General features: G+C 47.4%; 1 protein-coding gene across 1 annotated transcript in view; it reads left to right on the top strand.

The window, feature by feature from the left end:
• The window catches only part of LOC135911212 (lysosomal acid lipase/cholesteryl ester hydrolase-like), a 62583-nt gene that overhangs the window by 16331 nt on the left and 21012 nt on the right, over positions 1-25240 (top strand). Inside the window, exons 5-7 of the mRNA XM_070539388.1 lie at positions 1579-1674; positions 3306-3458; positions 22871-22942. Of these exons, the coding sequence (XP_070395489.1) occupies positions 1579-1674; positions 3306-3458; positions 22871-22942 (321 nt within the window). The remainder of the gene's footprint in view (positions 1-1578; positions 1675-3305; positions 3459-22870; positions 22943-25240) is intronic.

Raw genomic sequence — 25240 nt, 5'->3', positions numbered from 1 at the left:
CATACATTCCTTGAAGTTTGTTCACCAGCGAATATGTTTTTTTTTGCTGCTAAAATGCTCACTATTAAATTGAGTCTAAAAATGGTTGCGCTTAGTCAGGCGAATCATGGCATTCACATTATTTCGTTTGTGCTTCAATTTCGCTCGTAGTTCACAGCAGTTTGTGGCACACGTTGGTCGAGCCCAAAGTAGATACGTCTTTTTTATTGCCTTAAGTAACATGGGTGACATACGCATATTGTATAAATTCCGTCGCTCAGCCACTACTATGCGTCAAGAATCGGTTTCGGGTGAACGAGAAATTTCGACGAAGCTATCATATAAGTAAGCAGGAGACACATTTTCGACTAAAGAATTCTAATCGTGCTTTGCTGTTCGCTTATTGAGACGCGTATGATCAAGTACTGATACATTTTTGCTGACTGCGGATAGATGCCAAGTGGCTGGACCTGTCTTTTATCGAGTAACAGGCGAAACAATGATCTGCTAGCTTAACCTCAACCACAGCAGACCGCACGGACACGATCTCGGAAAGCACGTTTCTGTGGTCAATGCAAGAAGCGATAAGTTGCCCAGATGAGAATTCCTCACGTACTGGGCTGTGTATTTTGGTATCTAGTCGCCATTTTGTTAAAGGGTCCAGATTATCTGGGAGTATTGTCACTGTGAGGTGGCGAATATCAATATTCATATTCAGTTCACTTTCGTGAGAGCAAATACCCCAAGAGTTGAGTGAAAAGGGAGAGTTACAGCACCAAAGTGGTCCCAGTGTTCCCGTATACTGGGAATATTATCGTGAGCACACTGAAAGGACGTGCCTGTGTGCTATTGGAAGCACTTTTGGCTTCGGAAATATCAAAGAATTTCATGAAACTAGTGTCAGACGTTATTATGTTCATTACCTACCAAAGTTTCTTTGATAGCATACGTGTGTAGTTATGAGATGAAAAGTCAGTCAGTCATTACAGTTATCTTGCCACGTGTGACGTGGTACACTCAAAGTTGTTCAATAAAGTGTCTTTCAGAGCCCAGGGCTGCAATTTTCACGTGTAAAGGCGCAGGTTTAGACCGGCGCAGCGTGGACGTGCGAGGCGCAGTTACATAACGCAGGCGAAATGTGGACTCCCTGCAGTCTAGCGTCCCGATCCGGCCAGGGTGACCCACAACCTCGAGCGCGCTGTGGCACCGCCGGCGCGGAAATATAGCATGCCCCGTCTCACGGCGTAGCCCTTAGACTAGAGCGTATCGTGCGCGCTAGCTTGGCTTGCCGGCAGGATGCTGGCCTACAATTCGGGTGCACTGAAGATGCCGTGCTAAGTTTGAGACTTCGTCAGAAGACTTCGCCACGCGCGTCAGTTGTGTATGCGCTGCGTCCACAGCTGATGACCCCGTTTCTGCGGGCTGCCATCAACCGTTCATTCAGCGCGCCGAATGGCACAGGGCACAAAATATAGGCGACCCTGACGTCGCCGTCGTGATGTATCCGACTTCGCCGGCGACTGCCCGGCACGCTGGAAACACAAAGACTAATGCGCGCCCTAAGTGTGCGAATCGCTGGTGCCACCTGGCAATGCGCAGGTAAAGGCGTTCGCCGGACTCGCCCCCTTCCACAAGCTGGCTCACATTGAAGTGCCGCCACTTGCGGTCTTTGGCCCGTACGCGGAGTCCCCTCTGGTGAGTACAAACGTCATGATCACCGATGGCTTTATTTGCCTCATTGCTTACACCGGCAAGATATTTCGGCAAAAATGTAAGCCGAGAAAATTGTCTTCGACCCATGTCCATGGCTTAAGGCCACCGTGCTTAAGGCCCAGTCATGCGCGCGGTTTGCCTGAGGAAGCGATCATTTGTTGGTGAATTAGGTAGGGCTAAATAATGATTTAAACTAAGAAAAAATTGTATATCTTGTGTTGCTCACGAGAACAGTGAACTATACTAAGTTCGTTGCGTTCTCGAAAGTGCACATGCGGATTGTTTAAGACTAGGCACGAGTTGGCTGAAAAATCATTCTATTAGGGAACGCCGGCACAATTTGTCGTAATTCTTTCTATTTTTTTATGGCAAAGGAATATTGCCGGGCAGAACTTGTCCACCTTTGCCGACTTCTAATATCGATGACCTTTTTCTCAAACGGCTATCTCCTGTGGCACAGATCCTTATAACCAAGACCAGAGCATGATACGTCATAACAGACCAGATTATGCCAAACGAGCCAATTCCCGAAGATCGTAGTAAAAGGCGTGGAGGAGCGTTAGGAGCAAGGCTGCGCACTCGGAACCTTCCTTTAGCGTGCCAAACGCAAGGACAGTTAGGCCTGCTGTCTACCTTCCGCGGTAGCACCTAATGCATCGCAAACCGGGACATTGCGTTACTTTTGCGCGGTGTGAGTCGCCTATGAGAGCCTTGTGTTGAAGCTTTTCACAGTGAAAGTAAAGCGCTAGAAGCCTCAGTCTAGGGAGTGGTAAAAGCGCGGGATAAAAAGGCAGGGAGGTTAACAAGACTGTATCCAGTTTGTTACCCTACACGTGCGCAGGAGAATGGGAGAGCAAAGGAGAGAGACGGAAGGAACACCAGAGTTTAGATCAATGGCAGACACTAGGCAAAGTGCATCGTGTGAGCCGCTGGACAGCACGCCTTCGCGTACTATAGAACAGCACGTGTTGCATCGCAGTTGGCATGAAGCGCGCCCACCATGGCACCTCACATCACTTGTCGAAAGAGAACTGTGTCTGATCTCTGAACATGTTGAAGTACGCGTGCTGCGAATGTCTGGGCGTTTTCTCGACCGAGATGCATTCGTGATTAAGGGCACCGAGGGTGGATGAGCGATGAGGCATGGGTCATTGCTGATACTAGTGTCCTTTCATTTTCTTGTTATCCCTCTGGGTCTGTAGGCGAGGTTGGGTCAATAGCACCCTCTGACCGTTGCCGGACGCCCACAGGAACAACGCAACTGGTCGCCTGCTATCGTGATCACATTTCATTAATGTTTGCAATAATAGCGCAAGGAAGACTACGACACCAAAGAAAATACAAGAAAAGAGCTAAATATAAAGTTTATGCGCGACGAAAACCAATTTTTCCCACCGTCACAAATACATAAAAGGTGTGGAACTTCTTTGTTTCTGTGACAATGGTTAAAAAAGTGCTTTTCATCAGAAATGAGAGCTTAGGTTAAAGTGAGCTCGTGTCCTGTCGTACGCTCTTGCGTCGTTGTTTCTCTTGCGCTATTGCGGCCATACCTGCTTACGTAGAAACTCGACCAAATATCAGTTTTTGTCGCATTACATTCATTGTGCTCGCAGCGTCTCGCACAAGCGGTGGGTGCTTATGAGATGCTCCCCAAGGACTTCCAGCTCATGAGCCTCTTGAGGCTATTGTGCGGGAGTGTGGCGAAGCCTGTCTGCACTTTCCTCGGTGACAGGCTCAACAACCTCGGAAGCAGATACATCAATCTGGTAAGCAATTCGCTTAAAAGGCCGAGCACCAATTGCGTGCCATTTTCTAGGAAGCGCAGGGCGACTCGGTGGTCTCAGAAATAGGGGCAGCGCCAGGATTTAATAGCGATAGCTCTACAACTACCTGTACAAATCCAGAAAACGCCTGGTTCCATACCTCTGACCTTCAAGCTCAGCCAAGGTCAAACTGGAACGCGCAGAGCACCGAGAAGCGTCCGTGTGTTTCCCATTAATCCCACCTCGTGTGCCATCGGGGAGGCGACACCAGCAACGCTGCTGGCACGCTCATCATGCCAGCCTCCTGAGACGCCTTCAGTGCGACGCTAAACCGCGCCATCACTTTCGATGCTTCGCGTTCGGGTAAAACTGACAATTTTTATGCGATGCACATTACTAGAGCTCAACCCAGCTCCTCAGGCGCGGCGGTGTCGCCTTCAATACCACGTGACACCGTGACGTCACGACAGAGGAGAAACGGGGCTGCAACTCGCGCCGTCACCTTCAAGGCTGACCACGTGACACCGTGACGTCACGACAGAGGAGAAATGGGGCTCCAACTCGCGCCGTTGCTCGCGGCGTCGCGGCGGTATATAAGCAGCTGCGCTTGCCTCTGCTAGACACTCACGAGGTGAGATGCCTCCTGGAGACAGAGCTGCTCGTCGGAATGAGAAGCGAAGGTTGCGGCGTGCTACAGAGACTGTTTCTAGGTGGCTTTGCTACGGCGCAGCGACTACGCGCCCCGCATCGGACGCGGTGAGCGTCGAGCAACGCAGCGTTCGGCGCGACAACGAAATGTGCGCCTGAGCAAGCGCCGCACGCCTGAGCCGACGCCGACGACACCGGCTTTTCGGCGACACGAGCTCCTTAACGCTGTCGCGTTGATATAAAGGCTAGCATGCTTCGCATCCTGGGCTTAACCTTCGCTAAGCCACAGCCAGTTTTTTTTTACGCGAAAACATATTATGCCCCATGATATAGGAGGTCTTGTTGAGCAAGTTGGTCCAATATATGTCCCGTTATAGGAAAATCGGCGTTGCATCCTGCGGCGTGACTGAATGATGCTAGCGAAATAGGCCGACGGTAAAGAATAAAACCACATCAAAAATACTCGAATTGACGTCAAAGTTCTTAGGCAGGTTTCTTCAAACAAAGTAAATTTATGCCTTTAAAAAGAATATTGGCGAAATTTCGCCCTCGGTGGGACACAAGCCCATTTTCCCGACGCACGACGGCTCCACGGTTCTGGTTCACTAAGTGTGTGCCTAGTGCGTGCGTCATTGCGCACGTCACGTCGCAGCCATCTGGCTGACTAAACGTGTGGCCTAGTGCACGCGTTGTCAAGCACGTGACGGCGCAGCCAATGGGTAGGAGGTGGTACCATGTCAAGAATGTATAAAATGAGTGTACGAAATAAGAGTAATTTACGTCCAGTTGAACGGCGCTGAGCGGTCCTTCCGGTTATGAACTCCTTGCGGGTAACCAAGCGCCTTGAGACGCATAGCGCGTTTTCATTTTGCCTTACCGATGTGCAGTTAAAACCTAGGCGAGAGCTTGCCTGCATCTATAATACTTTCGCGTCCCCATGTATAAGCAGTCTTAAGTGTCTCAACCGCATTTTTTTTCACTTGGAAGGCGAGGAAAGGGGAGAGGGGGTAGGAAAGCAAAGGCTGACTGTCCATCTGATTTGGATAGTCAGGGGTGCAGGAAAGCACTTCACCACTTTACACTCGAATGTGGTAGGATGGGACAGGAGTTGAGAGGAGTGGCGAAAGGTCACAACTTGTTAGACCGGCGCGCGCAGCGCGCGCCGATCTAACAGGCCGTGCAAGAAAAGCGGAGTTGCTTTGCCGCCCTCCCGATAGATGGCCCCAATTACCTCTGGCATGGAAGCGGCGGAGTTTCCGAGGCCGGGCTTAGATTGCAACCTTGCGTCGGATCTGCGTGTTGTCTTTTTCAAGCGAAGTTTGGATTGGCTCAGAAGTGGCGTTGTCGTAATCACGAGATAAAGTCCAGGTTCTCCCATAGCAGAGCATCTGCGGGAAAGGGTGGCTTGATGAGTTGACAGGTGCGCAGGCGCCGGAGTGCGAGTCATTAGGAAGGATTCCAGCTGCATAGGCACGTGCTCACGTTACGTGCGTAGCCAATCACAGCCGGTTTGCCTCCACCGGGGAGGGAAAGGGTGGGAAAGGGTATCGCGCACACTGCACCGGCTTCGTTTTAGTTCAGCTCAGTCTCGGGAAACGAATGGGACGGCGAAATGTTGTGCACAGCCCCGAGGGACGGGTAGCATTCGACGAGCGGCGGCGAGAAGTCGCCCGTGAAAGGGCTCGCCGTAGGCGTGCCAATCCAGCCGTTAGAGCAGCCCGAGCGCAGGTAATCCGACAACAACGAGAAAACCATGCCGAGTTGAGGCAACGGGAGGCCGAAGCAATCCGGCACCATTACCTGTGGGTTAATTAACCTTGACGAAGGTAAGGTGCACGGGGACAACCTTTGCTTACTCCCATTTTCCGGTAGGGGAAGGGGTTGGTCAATTTTTTTCCTTCTTTTGCGCGAAAGCGTCAAATGGCTCATTAAAGCCAGCGGCGTCTGTAGCAGGAAAAACATCAATGGGCTGCGACGCCACATCGCGGGCGCGGCGCACGAGAGGCGCTCGTGACGCTGGCTCGCGCTCGGGCCTCGACGGAGCAAAGCGGGCGAAAGGGGATGCGTGCTGCCGCGGTATTGCGTAAGGGAAGAGGGCATCACCGTGACGCAACGTCACCCTCAGTCTTGAGCTCAGAAGCCTGTGTTATCCGCGTGTTCCATGTCCTCACAAACTTTCGCCTGCGTTCTAGCTGCCCCTCAATAAGGCCCAATCAAAAAGCGCCAAGCGTCTCAACGCGCCCGCTTGCCCGCGAAGAGCTTGTAACTCGAAGGACCGCTCAGCGGCGTTCAACTGGACGTCGTTTTCGCATTGAAAACTCAAAAGAAGTGCTTAGACAGAAAGAGAGAGAAAGACACACACACGCAACTTTATTAAAGGGAAGCTGAAAGGTTTTCCAGAAAAAATGAGTGAACATCTGTACATAATGGTTTCCAACCCTCCGAATTCGAATATCGTATCGAAATTGAGCGAAAGAAAGCGCAAATATATTTTATTTAAACGAAAAGTGCAGCAGCGGACACTCCCAGCTCGCGCGTCTTATTTCCGCCTGTGACTGGTCGGTGCGCTTCGTGACGTCAACTCTAGTAACCGACCGCTGCCGCTACTCATGAAGCGCGGTGCCAGGTAGTTTGGTGCTGTTTTTCTGAGACGGTAATGGAAAAATTTAGAGAGACTGCGTTTTTCTGAGGAGTTCGGCGTTACTCCCTACATGTACGAGCCGATTGCGAAGAGCCGGCCTCTCGAAGAAGCAAACGATGCTGGTGCGAGCAGTGCTTTCGACGCGAACGAAATGAAAGTCTTGGGATCTCCTCGTGTTGGAAATGCTCTTTGGTGAGTATGTTTTTTTGCAAAGCGATCTAGTGAGCTCGCCGATCTTTCGCCGATCTAGTGAGCTCGTGTTCGGTCAAACAACTGTAGTGTTGTGTTCCTGCATGCCACCTCGTGGAACGTAAGCGGGGATGCGATCGTCGGCATATGTGCGCTGTCCAAAGCTGTTCGTAATCTACAAAGACGGTTTAAACGCGTGAAAAAACCCGCCGTGGTTGCTCAGTGGCTATGGTGTTGGGCTGCTGAGCGCGAGGTCGCGGGATCGAATCCCGGCCATGGCGGCCGCATTTCGATGGGGGCGAAATGCGAAAACACCCGTGTGCTTAGATTTAGGTGCACGTTAAAGAACCCCAGGTGGTCGAAATTTCCGGAGTCCTCCACTACGGCGTGCCTCATAATCAGAAAGTGGTTTTGGCACGTAAAACCCCAAATATTATATTATTATATTAACGCGTGAAAAGCTTCCCGGTTCATGCAGTACGTGTAGTGACCTTCATCTGTTGACTACCACTCACGTTGACTACGATTCACGTTGATTACCACTCACGTTGACTACCACGCACGTTGACTACCACTCTACATACACGCAGCCGCACCAACAAAGGAATGCAGGGTCGATCGAAGCAGATTACGATGGCACGCACGCAGAAACAAGCGCGGTCAGGCACGGTCCGGACACTGAGAAGGAACGAAACACTAGAGTTGACGTCACAACACCGTGGTTTCCGGCCTCCGCTCACTCACTCGACGGGGGGCGGAGCTACAGCGCAATTTCAACCGATAATTACGTCGCTCCTAATTGAAAAAAAAAAAAAACAAATTTTACCTACATGGTATATAAGGTTCCCGCATCCGTATATGAACGTCTTATTGAATTCGACAGACTCTTCAGCTTCCCTTTAAATGTCTTAGCTGTGGTAAAGGGGGTGGGAGCCGGGGAACTAGCCCAACCGCTCGGATATTTTTCGCAAGCATATGGCAAATAGCTTCGCCTAGAGGTTGCCTCATTTGATGGCGTCATAAATAGCTCCAGTAGAGCAAGTATATTAACGCTTCTTCTTCGCCTTTCTTAATCTTCGTTTTCTCGCTGCCTCGGTGCCCGGTGTTGCACTTGAACGGTTTCAATGTCTTACCAACATGACCAGCCTCAACGCTCGTTGTTTAAATGGTTACACAAAGGACTGTAACGAATTTAAAATTTCTGCGGTAAATTCAGGTCTTGTAACTCGAAATTCTAAAAAATGTTGCGCAATCACTCGAACATAATTGACAAAGCAAATGAAAAGCTGGTTTAATGCCGACCCCAGAAATCAAATGCAGACACTAGCACTGCTTTTGACGTATACTGCTGATTTCGGTAAAGGTGCTTGATGATGTCGGCACAAGTTATCACTGACATATCTTGCTTGACGGCGTGACTGCCAGTCACGCCTGACGTCAGCCTGACGAAGACACCAAGATAACAACAGAATCGTGACAACGCGAAGACGATGGCACGATAGCGATTGTGGTCCTCCGCTCCTCGTTAACTGCATGGAGCACAAATACTCCTTGGGCCATTTGCTTTGAGATAACCCGGATTCCACGCACTAGGATAGTCAGTACAAGGATGTCATCAGGCCATCTACGCCTACCCACTGGCTCAAGCTGGCTACTAACCTGAGTCACTACATATGTGCTCGTAGTCATGATGCCGTTGTCGTCATCATCACGCCATCTAGGCCGACACAGTGCCCCAAGTTGCTTAACAACTTGGTCTAATAGGTATGTGTTCACGCTTGTGATGCCGGCGTGGTCATTGCACCTTTGTCATTCCAGCTTTGTCATTCGACTCTCATCATACTGTCCTCGTTACGCCATTATCGTCATACAGTTGTCATGCATTCATTGCAACACCACCGCTATGACGTCATCGTGGTCGTACTATCGTCATCACTCCAACTTCACCCTGTGGCTCTCAACATGCCGTCGTCCTCACGTCCTACAGGCTTCGGATATAACCTTCGTCATCTCATTTTCCTCATACCGCTGTCATACGATCGTCATCGTTGTGTCGTCGTCATACATTCGATGACATACCATTGTTGTGATGCCGTCGCGATCGTTCAATCATCATCATTCTAACTTCGTCATCAAACTTCCTTATGCCATGGTCACCACGCCACGGTCGTCAAATCGTTGCCATCATACCATTGTCGTCTTGCATTTATCATCACACAGCGTTCGACGTGTCATCGACGTCAATCCTTTTTCGTCATTCGGCTTCTACGAAGTTGTAACCAAACAGTCATTACTAGGCCGCCGCCGTCATACCATCACAGTCATTGCGTCATCGTCGGGCAGTCACTATTATGTATCCGTTCTCCTACCGCCGTGGTTAGGCCGGCTTGGTCATGTCATCACTGTTTCCTCCAGCTTCGTCGCCCTACTCTCGTGATGCCGTAGTCTTCGTCATACCATTTTGTCATGCCATCGTCGTCACGCTGTCGTTTTGCCATCGTCATCACTTCAGTAATGTGATCACATTGTTGTCATATCATCCTCGTCATAGCACATTCGTCGATGCATCTACATCATCCTTTTGTCATTCTATCGTGGTCGTGCTGTCATCACTCTGTCGTGATTATGTCGCCATTGCCATGTCATCGTCGTTGTTGCATCGTCATCGTGATGTCGCTATGATGCATCCATTTTAATACCGTCATCATGCCAATACTTTCATGTGATCGTCGTTACGCTTTGGTCGTTACACAATCGTCATAATTTAGGAATTGTCCTGTTATTGTCGTCTTGTCGTCGTGGTCATGCCGCCATGTTCAAGAGCGAACTTGACAATGGAGCGTCACCGGAAAGTGGGGTGGTAAGACAGCTTTGTGCATATAGCCAAAGCAAAGGAAGTGTTAGAATGACCACTACAAGATGTTTAATAAACGTGCCTTCATAAATGAGGGGCTTCGCGACATCGCTTGAACGCTAATCGCATTACCGGCGACGGTAGCCGTGAGATGAGTTCTTTGGTAATTTTTTAAACCTCCTTGAGTCGATTTAAGTGACGCTTCTGGTCAGCCGGCAAGACTAAATGGCACATCACGGCAAGAGACGCACATCTGACTTCGGCGACGAATGCGCCCTGCATCTGTCAACCCAGGTGGCAGAGAAACACGACACAGTACCACCACTGATAGCAGGCTGCATCACTCAAACCTTCAAACGCCACAAACCGCTCTCTCCATGGCACGTGCCTCTCAAAGAGCTAGTTGGAGTTCGGCACGCACCGGCATCGGATTATGTCCCGATGCCGGCAACCGCAAAAACTGCAAAGAGCACAGAGAAACGCTATTCTCTTTAAGGGAAAAAGTCGCAGTTCCGCCGGAAAGGCGAACCACTGATTGCGATATCAAATTAGTAGGTAGCTGTACGAAGTAAGAATAGTAGTCTTATCTGTATTATAAACTTGTGAACATTCGCTTACTAACTAAATTAACAATGATTGAATGCGTAAGCGTCGCTCGACGAGGACGTAGAAAGAAACACACATACGGACACAGCACTGTCTTTGTATGTCTGCTTCTTTATACGTCCTCTTTCAGTCGCGCTTGCACATTCTGTTATGGATTCAAAACAACAGGCCCGCCAAAGTGTTTAACTAAATGAACTAGCATGGTGTCACGCGCATACAGGTAAACATGAGCCCACATCGCTCGATGACAGCGGAAACTGCCTATGAAAACGCTGCAGTTAGTAATCGCGGTCAATTGAGCCTGAGCCAATTGACCTCCGTGCATATGTCGCTTCAACGCGTACGAAACGTCGAAAGCACAGCGCATAGGAAGCTATCGGCACTATGTGCACTCTGCAAACATGGCAGATCGCTTTCAGGATGAGGCCCGCGAGGGCGCGCACTTTAGCCACGCCGCAGACCACTTTCAAGACAAGAGCGCCCGCAACAAAGGTATCTACTACGGCGTCCGCGCTTCTCGTGGCCAACGGCGTAGTAGACGACGCGATTGTGTTCGCTCTGTACGGAGCGGCAGGCGAGGAGGTCATTAAGGCACCGTTGAATAGCACTGAAGCAACCGCCGGAGAACTCCCCTCCTCCCTCGCCTCATCCCCCAGCCTCGGGCACCACAGGAGAAAGCACGCATCGGGCGCCGTTCCTCGCTCGCGTACGCTAGATTAAACCGCGTTCGCGAGTTCACTCACACGCTTTCCCTCATACGGACCATCAGGGCGACGTCGACGACAAAAATCCGCATGTAGTGTCCGTATAATTGCTATTGGAATAATATACAGCCGCCATCGATGATGACATCGGCTGAGATTTACTATCAGCAACTTTCTCCCACAATGGAGACGACCGTTTTGGTTTTTCTTGATTGTTTGTTCCTAAAATCATGCCGCGAAATATTGGAAATAGTCGGCGTTGTGTCTTTACTTCATTTCGCTAGCTGTTTGCAGTGCTGTGGAAGGTAGGGGCCTCTTAGCCAATCAGAGCTGCAGGAGCACAGCAAATAGTCCGTCAAATATTTCTACACTTTAGGACTAGATCTGAAACAATAAACAAGAAATTAAAAACAGTTTATAGTGAAAATTTTAAAGTATAGTGAGCGCTTCCAATCAGTCGCGAAACTCATAGGAATGACCCGCACGAACACAACTCCTCGGAGGCCTGTTACAAGGCGGTGATGCGCCGTCTTTCGGCAGCAAGGTGTCGCCCGATTCATTTCTGTCCCCTGTATGCCGTCCGTCGAATGTGCCCTGTTTACCCAAGCTGGCGTAGCAGATAGCTTTAAGCGTTCTTGAAGGGCTTCGCGTAGAGTGTGGAGGCAGTTCAACCTTGAATTCGCTTGTCAAGACGTCTGCAAGACTTAACCAGGTTAGTGAGCGGACGCTCTACCAGTGGACAACGGAGACAAAGTAGGTGGGCAGAGTGTTGTGACCGAAGAAGCGTTGTAGTGGAAAAAGGCGGTGAGCGGACAAGGAACCTGGACGGTTTTGACCCGAGCGTGTTGCGAAGGGTGGTGCACAGCTGCTTCCAGAGAGGGGAGATTCCGACTCTCGCCACGGTGGTGCAGCGTTTCAAAGGGGATGACACGCTAACCACTGTGTTCACAGCAACGATGCAAAGGATGCTGAAGAAGCTCGGCTTCAGATATAAGAAACGGTCTCGGAATGCACTGCTTATCGATGCGACGCACATCGTGCAGTGTCGCCGCCTGTACCTGACCCAAGTAGCGGATAACGTCTCCAATGAGCAATGGCAGACGCCACAGTGGAGTGCTGCGGAATAATTTTGGGCTGCTTGTGTGTAGGAAAAGAAATGTGGCCAGTCCTTTTGGAACAGGCATATCCTGTCCAAAAAGAAAACAAAAAGAAAAGATTAGAGAGACAACAGCGCCACCTCTTACAAAGACAAACAAGCTAAATATTAGTACACTTCCTTTAATATAGCACGAGCCACCTCTCAATATTATCACGGGGTGACAGGCGCTTAGGAACACAATTTCGTGTAGGAACACAATTTCCTTATGCGCTCCATCCTAATTGGCTAAGCTGACCCTACCTTCCACGGAGCTGCAAACAGCTTGAGAAACGAAGCATACAAACAAATGCATGCCGTAGCAAGGACAGTTCGATAACTTGGCGCATGGCCATTGGAGCCGTGTTTAAAGGCACCGCTAACAATTCCTAACCTTGAGAAGCCTCCGCACTTGCTCTGGATAATCTCCAAATTTAATATGAATATAATATTCGTATTATCGTTAGCCATTGAGTAAGAATGTAAGGGATAAAAAATAATTTAGACTCCTAATATATCTTTTAATTAACCATCCACAAATGCAAAGTCAATATTTGCCAGAAACAGTGTTACTAAATTGTTTGCTACAATGGATGACTAAAAGAAGCGCGCAGAAACCAAAGGCGATGATTGCCAATAGTTGTGCACTATGATAAAAATGGGCTCCAGTTCACCCCAGCGATGCTGTGTTATCACCTGATCCGTAGCCTTGAACTGGGTCCTGCCAAGCCTCAGCACGGCGTCGTTGTGCATATAGTCTTTGCTGTTCCTTTCGTCGCTCATCGTATTCGCGCAGCTCTTCAGGCGTGCTAGCTGTGCATGGCTTGCTTTGGACAGTAACCGCTGCGTGCAGCATAGTCTGAGCACGACGTCGTTGCGCCTATTGACGTTGCTTTTCCCGTTGCCACTCATTGCGTTCACGCTGCTCTGCGGAAGCCCTAACTTGACGTGGCCTTTCTGTAGCCTATTAGAACACTAATGAAGTCATTTGCTAGGCGGGTTCTTCTTTTACATATGAAAGTGTAGTTACGTCCATCCCTGCTTCGTATGCTACAGTCACGGCTTCCCCGCAACTGCAGCTTATTCAGCCCTAATCATTACGGGAAAACGCTTGCAGCGAAAGCTATGTGCGAAGGTGAACTTTGTCGCACAAATATTTAAAAAGAAAAATAAAAATAAAACAATAATAGCAACTGCTAGCATCGAGAGGGAACTCTGTTTTTGTACGCCTCCTTTGCTTGTGATCTCCCTGCTTTTTTACCACCAAGATTCAGATCCCCTCGTAGCAATCCCTTTCCCACCGCTTTCCCACTACTATCGGAGAATCGAAGGGCTTTCAGGAGGCCAGAGGAACCTAAATCGACTGCGGGGTAGATATTTTTTTTTATATTGAAGTGAAAGTTAGGAGAGGTTGGCGCCTTTATGTGGTGGCACCGGCTACTCCTTGTCACTTGGCTGACGAAACAAATTTACGCAAAAAGGGAGAATAGCGACACTGAATATAGCACTCAGTAGAACACCGGATCAATAAAAAATATACAGTCCAACAGTACATTAGTCGCAAAGTTCTGTGCTCTAGTTCAGTCCACGTACGCATATATGAAGTCCGATGTTTTGAACAGGCAAAACACACAACAACACTTGTAATTCACTCCAAGTACAGGACAGAATTATACGTATTGCGTAAAAGTTGCGATCACCACATAAACCAACTATGCACCACGAACAACGTTTATGTAGCTCATTTAGCGTATTCGGATTATCCAATACTTAATATTTTCCCAAAATGTTGGTGTCCTCTAAAAACGTTTTCAGAGCAAGAAGCGCTCTTTTTTGAAGGCCCGCAGTTGGCCATGGGCCAAGTATCTTTTTTAGAGTGAATGGTCTTCTGTCTAATATAAACAAATTAGCTTGCAGTACCGTTCTTTGTGTATCGTATTTCGAGCACTCGAGAAGAAGATGATGCACATCTTCGTCTGGATGGCCACAAGAACACTGCGGACTTGAGACACGTTTTATTCTGTACAAGAAGTGTCTCGTAAATGCAGTACCAAGACGCAGCCGGTGTATCAAAGTTTCAAATTTTCTGTTGTTTCTTAGAGTTTCCGGCATTGATAAGTTTATACATGGGTCTAATGAGTATAACTCCGAGTTTTTAGTTTGCTGGTCAAACCAGGTAGTTTTGCTGAGACGACAAGAAATCTTTCTCAGGATCAGACGGACTTCACTACGCAATAGGGGAAGATTGGTGGTCTCTGCGTTATTGTGCGCTCGATTCGCAGCTGCATCCGCTGCAGTATTGCCAGGAATATTGCAGTGCCCAGGTATCCATTGAAATGCAATTACGTGGTCCATTGCGTTTGCTTTGGTAAGTTCTTTGAGCGTCTCATACAATAGCGAAGTGTTCAAAGAATTTTTCTTATTGCTCTGTAGTAATGTGAGAGCGGCTTGCGAATCGCTAAAGATAACCCATTTTTGCGAATGTCTTTCTGATGTTATGAAACGCAAAGCACACAGGATTGCAAATAGTTCTGCCATGGTGGAAGATGTCTCCCGCGATAATTTGAAAGTTTGCTCTAGCGCTAAATGTGGTATGACGAATGCTGAAGTCGAGGAATTTTTATGACACGAACCATCTGTATAAACATGGATGTACTGGGGATGTAATGAGTAAATTTGGAAGAGTGCCAGTTGCTGTGCGGCTACTATGAACATGTCTCTCTTTGATATAATCCCGTCAACCGATAATTCTATTTTAGGGCATGTTAACATCCAGGGAGGGTAACTTACATCCACTTTGAATAATTCATATCTTGGTAATAATGCTTTATGTTCTCGAAGAACATCGTGAATTTTGCTTTTGTTTCTTTCGGTGAGCGCGAGGTTTAATGGATGCTTCTCGTGTTGGGTTGAGATGCGATAAATATGTCGGCATGTTTCAACCATTCGTATGACTGGAAATGGGGGGTGACGAGCTTCAGCAATTACTAAAGAACTCGAGATAGCCTGCGGAACCCCAAGACACACTCGCAGCCCCCTTGCTAGTAAACGCTGAAGACGTTCCTCAGAAGTCTGCGACAAACCATGGAGAATAGGTGCCGAGTAAGCAATTTTTTGTGTTACGAGTGCGTTATGAACTTGTAGTAGCGAAGAGACTGATCCCCCCCACGTTGTGCCTGCGAGTCGCCGAAGTACGTTTATTACTGCATTGGTCTGTTTTTCAATTGCGCGGATGTGTGAAGCCCATGTAAGTTGGCGATCAAGAATAACTCCAAGGAATGTATGCTCTTTCACAAACATCAAAGCTTGCCCGTTAAGCCTAAGTTGGAAATTAATCAACTGTCGTCTAGTGAAAGGAAGTACGGCTGTCTTTGCGTATGAAAGACTCATGCCTCTTTCTTTTAAAAAGGTGTCGATACTATCAAGGCCCTCTTGCAGCGTTGTTTGAATGTCTTGTATATTAGCACCAGAGGCCCATATGCAGATGTCATCTGCGTACAGAGAATACCGTAGACCAGACGGGAGCTTTTGTGGCAAGGCTGCCATGACACAATTGAATAAGAACGGACTGAGAACACTGCCCTGCGGAACACCCTGCGTGATGCTGTGATAATTACTTTCTCCTTCTATTGTTTCCATAAATAATTTTCTATCTTTCAAGAAGTTGGACACCCATCGCAGCGTTCGACCGTGTAGGCCAAGCTCTAACATACCAGCAAGGACGTGTATGTGACTTACAGTGTCGAATGGTCTTTGAATGTCTAAGAATACTGCTACTGTCACATTTCCGCAGCTTCGTTCCTGTTCGACGTATGTGGCAATATCTAATACTGCATCCATTGTACAACGGTTTTGTCGAAAACCGGTCATGTGGTCGGAAAACACATGTGTGTGTTCACACCACCATTGCAGTCGACTGTCTATCATCTTCTCCATTAGTTTGGAAAAACAGCTTGTGAGACTGACGGGTTGGTAGGAGTCAAGACAAAGTGGAGTCTTTCCTGGTTTTAGCACTGGAATTACCCGAGCTAGTTTCCATGAATCCGGCAAAGTCTCTCTTATCCAGATATCATTAAATATCTCCAAAAGAGTCATTCTTCCTACTGGACCTAGGTTCTTCAACATCACATACGTAACACCATCTAAGCCTGCGGTTGTCTTTGTACGGCATGACGAAAGAGCACTTTCCAATTCATTTATTCTAAACTCACAATCAAGTTGTGGATGTTGTGACATAAAGCACGCACGAAGCTTCTGTTCTGCTAGTGTTGTCGAACTTGCAAATTCTTGGCAAGTAACCCGAATTCCTGGTCTGGATATAAGTTGACACAATTCGTCAGCAACAGATGTTTCCGGAGTGCTTCGAGCTACGGCAAGGGCTCGAAAGGGATGGCTCTGGGTAACTGGACCACTAAAAGATCGGACTACGGACCATATTCTGGGAACTGGAGTAAACGGAGACAACGACGCGCAGTATTCTCGCCATTTTCTTGTACCTAATTTTTGTAAGTGTCTGCGCGAAGTTGACTGAACTTTCTGTGCCATTTTGTAGTCATCCAGCTTTTCACTGCGGCGGTAAGCTCGTTCCGCGCGCCTTCTAATTGCTCTTAGGCATTCATATTCGCCGTCGACTGCAGCGTATTCATTTGGAATAATGACTTGCTTTGTGCAGTTCTTGTAGGACTCACACAATGTATTTGCAAAACTTTGAAAGTTCGGATTTTCACCTAATGAATTACTTAAATGGTGCCGAAAACTTTGCCAATTAGTATACTTTGAGTAGCGGCGGGTCCCTTCACTCCGTATGAGGCGATGTTTGACCAGGATCGGAAAATGATCACTACCGTGCGTGTCTATGTCCGTTGACCATTCAACACCATCAAGAAGGTCTTGGGAGCAGAGCGTAACATCTATACAGCTTGAGTAACGAAACCCCCGCAAGAATGTTGGAGAGCTGTCATTTAACACAATCAGATTACTTTTTTCTGCGGCAGACTCTATAATGCTTCCACGGGAGTCATTGTATTCACTGCCCCAGATGACGTTATGTGCGTTGAAGTCCCCACAAACCAGCACATGTGAGTTTGCGATACCAAACACATTCACCAAGCTTTCTACTGATATTTTGCTAGAACATTGTAGATAAAGACTGATCACTGTGACGCTTGTATTTCTAAAAGATATCTTGCATGTTACGAACTCCGGTATGTTTGAATCGCTCGACTGTATTAAATAGGATGGCAGGTCTTTTCTCACGCATAACATCGCTCTACTATTTCCAGCAATGCGCGATGATTTATATATAACATAGTTGGAAAGACGAAAGTCATCTCGTACGCCTGCTTCCTGTATGCATAAAACAGGAAAGTTATGTTGAGCTAGTAGTTTGCGAAAATCAGCTGACTTATTTCGAAGGCTATTAGCATTCCACTGAAATATGAAAACATTGTTATAACGATTATTCATTGTAAGCCTACAGTGGAGCTGTTGGTGGTTGTGGAAGCACCAACGATTCCATAGAAAGCAGTGCTTTTACCTCTGGAAGGTTGTTTGCGTGTGGAATGGCACTGAGAATTGCGCGCAGAGCTGTGAATAGCACGGGCAGGATCATCTGTGCCACGAGTAAAGACGCGTAGTCACCAAACGACGCTGAAGCTCCATGTGTGCTCGAAGCAGGTCGCTGAAGAGCTGACTGAGATGGTCGCTGGGATGACAGATGCGGTTGAGGCGAATGTTGAGGTAGTCGCTCAGATGTTAGGTGAGGCTGCTGTGTCAGTGACACAGGGCGTTGTTTAGAAGGTCGGCGAAGTTCACTCGAAGCCTGGACAAGATGAGTAGTGTTCTCTGGAGGTGGATCGTGTCGCTCGCTGTCAGAATGTTGTCGACCTGAGTGCTTTAAAGCTGCAGAATAGTTCATATTGACCACTTGCTCTTTCTCTTTGTTGGCAGGTGGGGGCGCGCATCTTACAGCATCAAGGTTGGGTGGGGGCGCATTACGAGGAGGTAGCCTTCCGTATTTCAACTCATGTCTGCGCAACCTTGAGGCAGCTCTGCTCTGAGGGCACCCGGAGAAGGAAGCTGTATGGTTTCCGCCACAGTTGGCACACTTTGGCTGACACACAGACTTGCACTCTGAATGGTCGTGGTCTTCTGAGCATATCTTGCAGCGACGTGGACTGCGGCAGTTCTTCGATAAATGTCCAAATCTCTGGCAGTTGTAGCATCTCAGAGCAGGGCCGTGATATTCTTCTACGGGATGACTTGTGAAACCTAGATGCACTCGTTGCGGCATTGGTTTGTCTTCTCTGAAATGGAGAATGACAGGTCTCAGAGGGCTTGATTCTACCGCTCCATCTTCTTGGCGATTGTTGCGTGCCTGACGACGGGCAGATGTCACGCCAAAGTCCTTCAGGAAGTCAACCAGTTGTTCTTCTGTATACTCAACTGGCACATGGCGTATCTTGCCGACATTCTTGGTATAAGATGCCGGAATGAACGGTTTGACTCCCAAACCAGCCACTTCGCTCATCGACAGAAGATGTCGTGCAGATGAGACTGAAGTAACGTTGTCAGCGAAACTTCCATCTCTGTTCACGCGGAATGACTGTACTTTTTCCTTTGCCGCGGAGACGATTTCCGACGCAGCGCGGTTTGGATTCACTTGCCAGAAGTTGCGCCCTTCCTGTGAGGGTCGAAAAACAACTGGAATTCCCTCAGGCCGCTTCTTTTTATACGATACCAAGGAGAACGGCGTGTCATCGCAGTCTATGTCTTCATCGTCACATAGCTCATAGGTAGATGTCTTGTCGTCGTCAACCCGTGGTTACTTGGCTTCACTTTCGCCTGTCTCAGCCACATTCACTGAAGGTGCGCTTGAAGGTAGGGCAGCGTTGAAAACTAGTGTCGCCGGCTTGATGACATTAGGCGTGTGGTGTGGCACTTCCGAGTGCGGCGCCGATTCTGCGGCGCTCATGCGTCTCGGAATGCGCTGTCGGACGTATGGCTCGTGCCGGTGTTCTTTGCCACCCACCGCCGTGGCAGGCGTAGATGGGCTGCGGAGCGCAGCAAAACCACGCGATACTGTGCGCGATCTCCAGCACACAGGTATCCCACGGGATGTCCGTTCTCTCTGGACAACAGCGAAGTCTCAACACAGCACTGATTCTTGAAGAAAACAGAAAACAGAAAACAATATCTCACCGAAGAAGCGGCGGCCGCTCGGAGGGACTTCTTCTCGGGTAGATATCTTCATATTCTAATAAAACGTGTTTCATCTTTTCCGCAGTTTCCCACAGCATGCGCATCCTTCTTCTTCGTTGTTGTACCTGGTTGTATAAGTACACGTTCTAATGCATCCTGATCTCGCTTCGAAAAGTAAAGTGCTTCCCTTTGAGCTACCACAGAATGCTTCGTTCCTGATTTTGCTTTTTCCTATTAGGTAGATTTTCAAAGCAGGTTTCTTTTCCATTGCCGCCGTCCATGAGATTGTCTCAGCCTCTGTGACTCTACGTTTGACGTTCTTTGTTGCCATGTTGCTTACTATACAGGTTGCAAATTTGCTGGTAAGCTTCATAGTTATTTTCCTCCACTATGAATCAGTGTTCTTCCTGTACAAATATCTGAACACTCTAGCAACACATTTTTTTCCCTAATCCGAAGTCGTTGTACCGAATCTATTTTACCTGCAGTTACTCTTACTTGAAAACTTGTCCAGCTCATATCACCCTGCAAAGCTTCATTTTTAGCGTTCGCGCGAGTGTCCAATGCGAACCGTCCCACTGACCTGTGGTTGCCATCGAATCCTGATTGTACCCCTTACTTCAAACAAACAACTGCATTTCCAAATGTAAGTCCTGGAACCATTCAACCTTTCCACATATTCCTGATAACCTCGTACTTATTGAATCCCCACAACGCTCTGTGCTTCATTGCGGCTGCATTTCTCTTTCCTTTCGCTATTATTACTTTTTCCTGTGTCTCCAGATATCTGTAGCCTTTGTTTATCCATATACCGAGGTATTTGTATTCTTTTTCTCGAGGTATTTCCTAGCCCTGTAATCTATCCCTTCACTGTTTTTGTTAAATACCATAAAACCCGATTTTCAACGCTATATCTTAATCCTAAATTGTCGCCTTCTTGTGAACAGATATAAGCCAGACGTTGCATATCACATTGCTTGTTAGCAAGAAACATAATGTTGTCCGCATAAATCAAACCTGGGAGCTGCTACTCTACTATGGTGCGCGCCTGTTGTAGAAAGGACAAACCAGATATTACTTTGCTCTAGCGCCCTTTCCAGCCTCACCGTGTACATCATAGACAGCAGGGGGGATAAAGGGCACCCCTGCCTCAGTCCCTTGTTGATGTCAACTTTCTTCTCGCTCGTCATCCCTTCCCATTCAACGCGCGATAGGCAGAGGCGAGCGCCATCTGATTGTGCTACAAGAAACCCTGCGGCGCACGCGGTGATCGGTTGAGTTTTAGGCTGCGGAGGCGAAGAAATCCCAGGATCCTAGTCATATATGTATATCTCCGATGTAATAACTGGTTGGAGAAAATGCACGAATATCTGTACCTCAAAAGGGTGTACACGGAATGGAGGAAAAGGTGAGGAAAGTTGACAAACAAACGCAGGGTAATTGAAAGAATAAATGGACAAGCCGGAGTCGCAAAAAAATATCACGCAGAAACTCACCTGATAGTTGTCTAAGTATGTATAAACGTTGTGCCACTTGCTCATCTCCACGCTTCCCGGTGTCATTATGAATGTTATGGAATTTATTCCGACCAGTATAAACCCTTATCAGCCCTCATCGGTCGTTGGCGTATCATGTTCGATACGCGATGACAACGAATATACAACGACTTTATGACTACGATGGCATAACAACGGTGCGAGAATAATTTGGATGATGATCAGTGTAGGACCGAAATGACACGATGACAACGGTATCACGAATCTTGTATGATGACGATGGCGGGATTACGGTGGTGCGACAACGTAATGACGATGAATGCGTGACAGCGGCGGCATACTTACCGATTGAGTGGCGACAGCTTCATTACGATAGGATGACGAAAAATGATTGAAGTCAATGGAACGTCGAATGCTGTATAACGATGGTGGTGAGACGGCGATGGTATATATATAGACAATGACTTTGAATGACGACGGACGACCGCGACAGGATTAATAAACATATCATTGAATGCATGGAGACAACTGCAAGGTGAGGACACCGTGATGACGATAGCATGACAGCGGTATGAGGACAATGTCATGACGAAGAATGTGTGGCGACAATCGTGTGACGAAGATTTTATCCAAAGCCTGTATGCCGACCATGGCGTCAGAACGGTGGCATGACAAGAGTGAGATGACGAAGCTGGAGGGATGACAATGGAACAGCCACGACGCCATCACAGCGGGGGTGAAACAAATACATGACGACTGTATCACGACGATGGCCCGACAACAACGGCATGACGAGAGTTGGATGTCAAAGCTGGAATGACGATGATGTAACGACCACAACGGCATCACCATCATGAAAAAGACAACTCAAATCCATCTGAGCTTTTGTTGGCGATGCAATAGGATTCCGAGCTTTCTGGCATTTTTACTGTTTTCGTTATTTACGTATAGTTTCGCTGACATCCAAGAAACTGCTTATCTTCCAAAAGACAACAAAAATAGAAGACATTTCAGCTACAGGAGCGTTTCTAATTTTTAGTCACCATTTACTATAGCAGACTAACTTATCGCGGTTCTAATTTATTGTAATGTGTACAAGCGGCTTAACAGTGTTGGTATCGATCACTTCAGCGCGTTCTGCCCGATGCAAGGAGTAAACCCTCAAGGATGCCTTTTGAACGTCTGCACCGAATTCAACAAAAAAAAATGGTATGTCCAGTGCTGTAAACGAAAGGGGTCACCAGCCTCGGGACTGCATCCTCAGGTGAACAAGACGCCGAACGACTTTCTTATAATTATACGCCTGATGGCACAGCCTTGCCAGCAAATCAGTATCATAAATTAGTCGTATAACGGCGGTAGATAAGAGAAAATACGTGTGAAACACCATGGCAGTTCCGCCATGATGCTTCGGTTCACGCTCTCAGCACAGTATACCAGAATGACTCGCTGGTGTACTTCAAGTCGCGATTAATGTTTCCCTGCACAGGACGGCCCCAAGTTTGTTTTGTTCACCGCGGAGCGTATAGCTCTTCCAGAAAGTGCTAATGAATTCACAATGCCAAGCATGCAATCAACTTCCGCTGATGCGTCCGTGCATGACTTAGTCATGCCATCGGCTTAGAGACATCTGTAGTCGCAGGGTAAAGAAATGGTATACATAGGTAAAAAAAAAGCAGACGCAGCTTCTTCTTTAGTAAATAATTATTGAGACGATGTGCGTGATGTACGAGATTTCTTAACGCATAGATTAGGTTATTTTCTTAACGCATAGATTAGGTTATTTATTATGTCTCTACGAGCAGGTAGTTTTCGTATTTTATGGCATACTTTTGTTATTTTCACATTGGCTAAGTTCTTGTTACGGGCTTCGCTGCTAATATTGATGTTTGGGGACTGCTTCACCACGTCGGTGTTGTTTTACTTTTACCGATTCTTTCAGACAAGGACTACTGTCTACCTGTGTCACATTCCTGCGGGGACTTCCACGAAAAACGTCATACACTTTGGCCAAGTGAGTAACGCAGCTGTTTGTCCTGCTACGATAACTACGCAGGTAAACTTTCCTGTTATTCTTTTGCAGCATACTTACTACGATATTTATGCAGATAAACTTTCCTACGATTCTTGTGCAGCATAGTTACTGCTATAATATGCCGATAAACTTTCCTGCCATGGTTGTGCAGCATAGTTACTACGATACCTACGCAGACTAACTTTCCTGCGATTCTTGTGCAGCATAGTACAGAAATACCTGTGCAGATAAACTTTTCTGCGATTCTTGCGCAGCATAGTTATTCAGATGAGCAGCCCGCAGTTTCACGTATTCTACAGAAAGGTTATCTATTTATTTTATGTAATCGGAAACGTACGCATTTGGGCTGGTTGGTTCATGATTACCAGCAGTAGAACAGGGCTAGACAACAGGACGAGGAGAGGGACAGCGCTGGTGTCTGTGTCCCTCTCCTCGTCCTGTTGTTTAGAGCAGCTGTTTCATTGCTCGTAATTATGTAATAAGAAAGTTTAGGCTTTCCTAAGTCAGTTTTTCGGACAAATATGTACTTTGTACTTAAGCGTAAGGTTTAGTGTTCTGCAGCAGTGCATGGACTTTATTTTATTGACACTGATGTATACGTGACATTTGATTGAAATTTGGCAATTAATGTAATACTGTATGTTATTTCGCATAGATGAAAAATATGCCGTAAATTTTATGTATCTTTCATAAGTAATGGCTGCACAGTTTCTCATAAAAAAATTTGTGCTTCAGCAGGCTGGCAAAACTGCCACTGTATATGAAGTATAATAAACATATGAGCGTGATGATGACGCAACCATGTCATTTGAAGGTCTTATGGTTTGTTTTAGTTGTTTATGGTAGTTATACGAAGAAACATTTACCTGGCAGAGAAATTTAGTCGGACGGACGCTTTGAACATTTAAAATATGCTTGTAACAAATCAGTGGATATCCCAAATATTTATGCGTTATATGGAGAACTTTCGCTTATCATAAGCTTAGCAAGAACGAAGTCTTGTCCGTCGCAAATTGCCAAATTGCTACACACGTCACTACGACACGACCAAGGAAACGCACCACATGCAAAGGCCGCTAAGACTAAGCGTCATATTAAAGCGAAGCTTTCTTTGCGAACGCGTCCACACTTTCGCGACTGTGGCTGCTGGGTGCGGCTGTCTTAGAACTGAGTTACACGTGAGGCGGTGGGACCAAATTTGTTGGTGCTGTTGTTGGAACGCTTCCTGCATTCTGACACTACTTTCCCGCAAGACGAAAGCTCTCAAGACGCTGGATAAGAGACTGCGCTTTGCTCGTTTTAGCTTTACGACTTTAGCTCACAATTAACACACGTTTTTTGTATCTTGATGAGATAGGTAGTCTGCAAAAACTCGCCCTTGCGAAAAAGGATGCTGACGGCGTCGGTAATCGATGCATGCGCGAGAGCTGCGAACGAATTTTCAGCGTATGGCCTCCCGCTGGTGTCACTTTGTCCGTAATGCGTCGATTCATTTTACCAGAAAATTGTTCACACCGGCCGTATTGGCGTAGTCGCCTTGTCGTTGCGCTGCTAAGCCGACGCTGGATGAAATCGCGGCCGTGGCGACCACATTTAGATACGGGCTAAACGCGTAATTCCTTTGTGTACCATGCCTGTTAAATAACCCTAGATGGCCAATAATAATGCGGACTGCCCACTATAATGTTCCTTATGATGATATCGTGGTTCTGGCTCGTAAACACGCAGACTGTGTTTTTTTGTGATCACTAATACTTTCTGACTAAGGCCCTTGAGGTCGAGTGAGTCTATGAAGTCCCCCTTTTCAAAAATGGCATGTAATGTCAGTGAGATCAACACGTCCTATTCTTAACGGGAAAGCATTACATGCCGCATTACGTCAAAATCCGTCGTAGTCGGCGGCGTGACCGAATTATGGTACCAAAAATAGCCGACGGCGCTAAGATTAAATACACTTAAAAAATTATCGGATTGACGTCCGATATCTCAGGGATGTTTCTGTAAACAAAGTCAATTGGTGTCTTTGAACAGAACATTAGGTAAATTTTTGTGGGGGTGGGAATCGAACCCGTGCCTCTAGGGTGCGAGACGAGCCCGCTTCCCTGATGCCACGGTGACTCTTTCTTTTTCGTACATGGGAGCAGAATCTTCTCAAAATAAGGAAAAGCGCTGCAAGAATTTAAGGGGACCGAAAACACATTCAGAAGTCAGAACAGCACGAGCAAGCGTCCAATAAAGGCATGCAATCCGGCAATGTTTCTTGTGCGGCCTACGCCC

The sequence above is a fragment of the Dermacentor albipictus genome, chromosome 5 (genome assembly GCF_038994185.2).
Source record: "Dermacentor albipictus isolate Rhodes 1998 colony chromosome 5, USDA_Dalb.pri_finalv2, whole genome shotgun sequence".
Lineage (NCBI taxonomy): Eukaryota > Metazoa > Arthropoda > Arachnida > Ixodida > Ixodidae > Dermacentor > Dermacentor albipictus.
The sequence above is the reverse complement of the archived record's forward strand: the minus strand, read 5'-3'. Positions and strand labels throughout refer to the sequence as shown.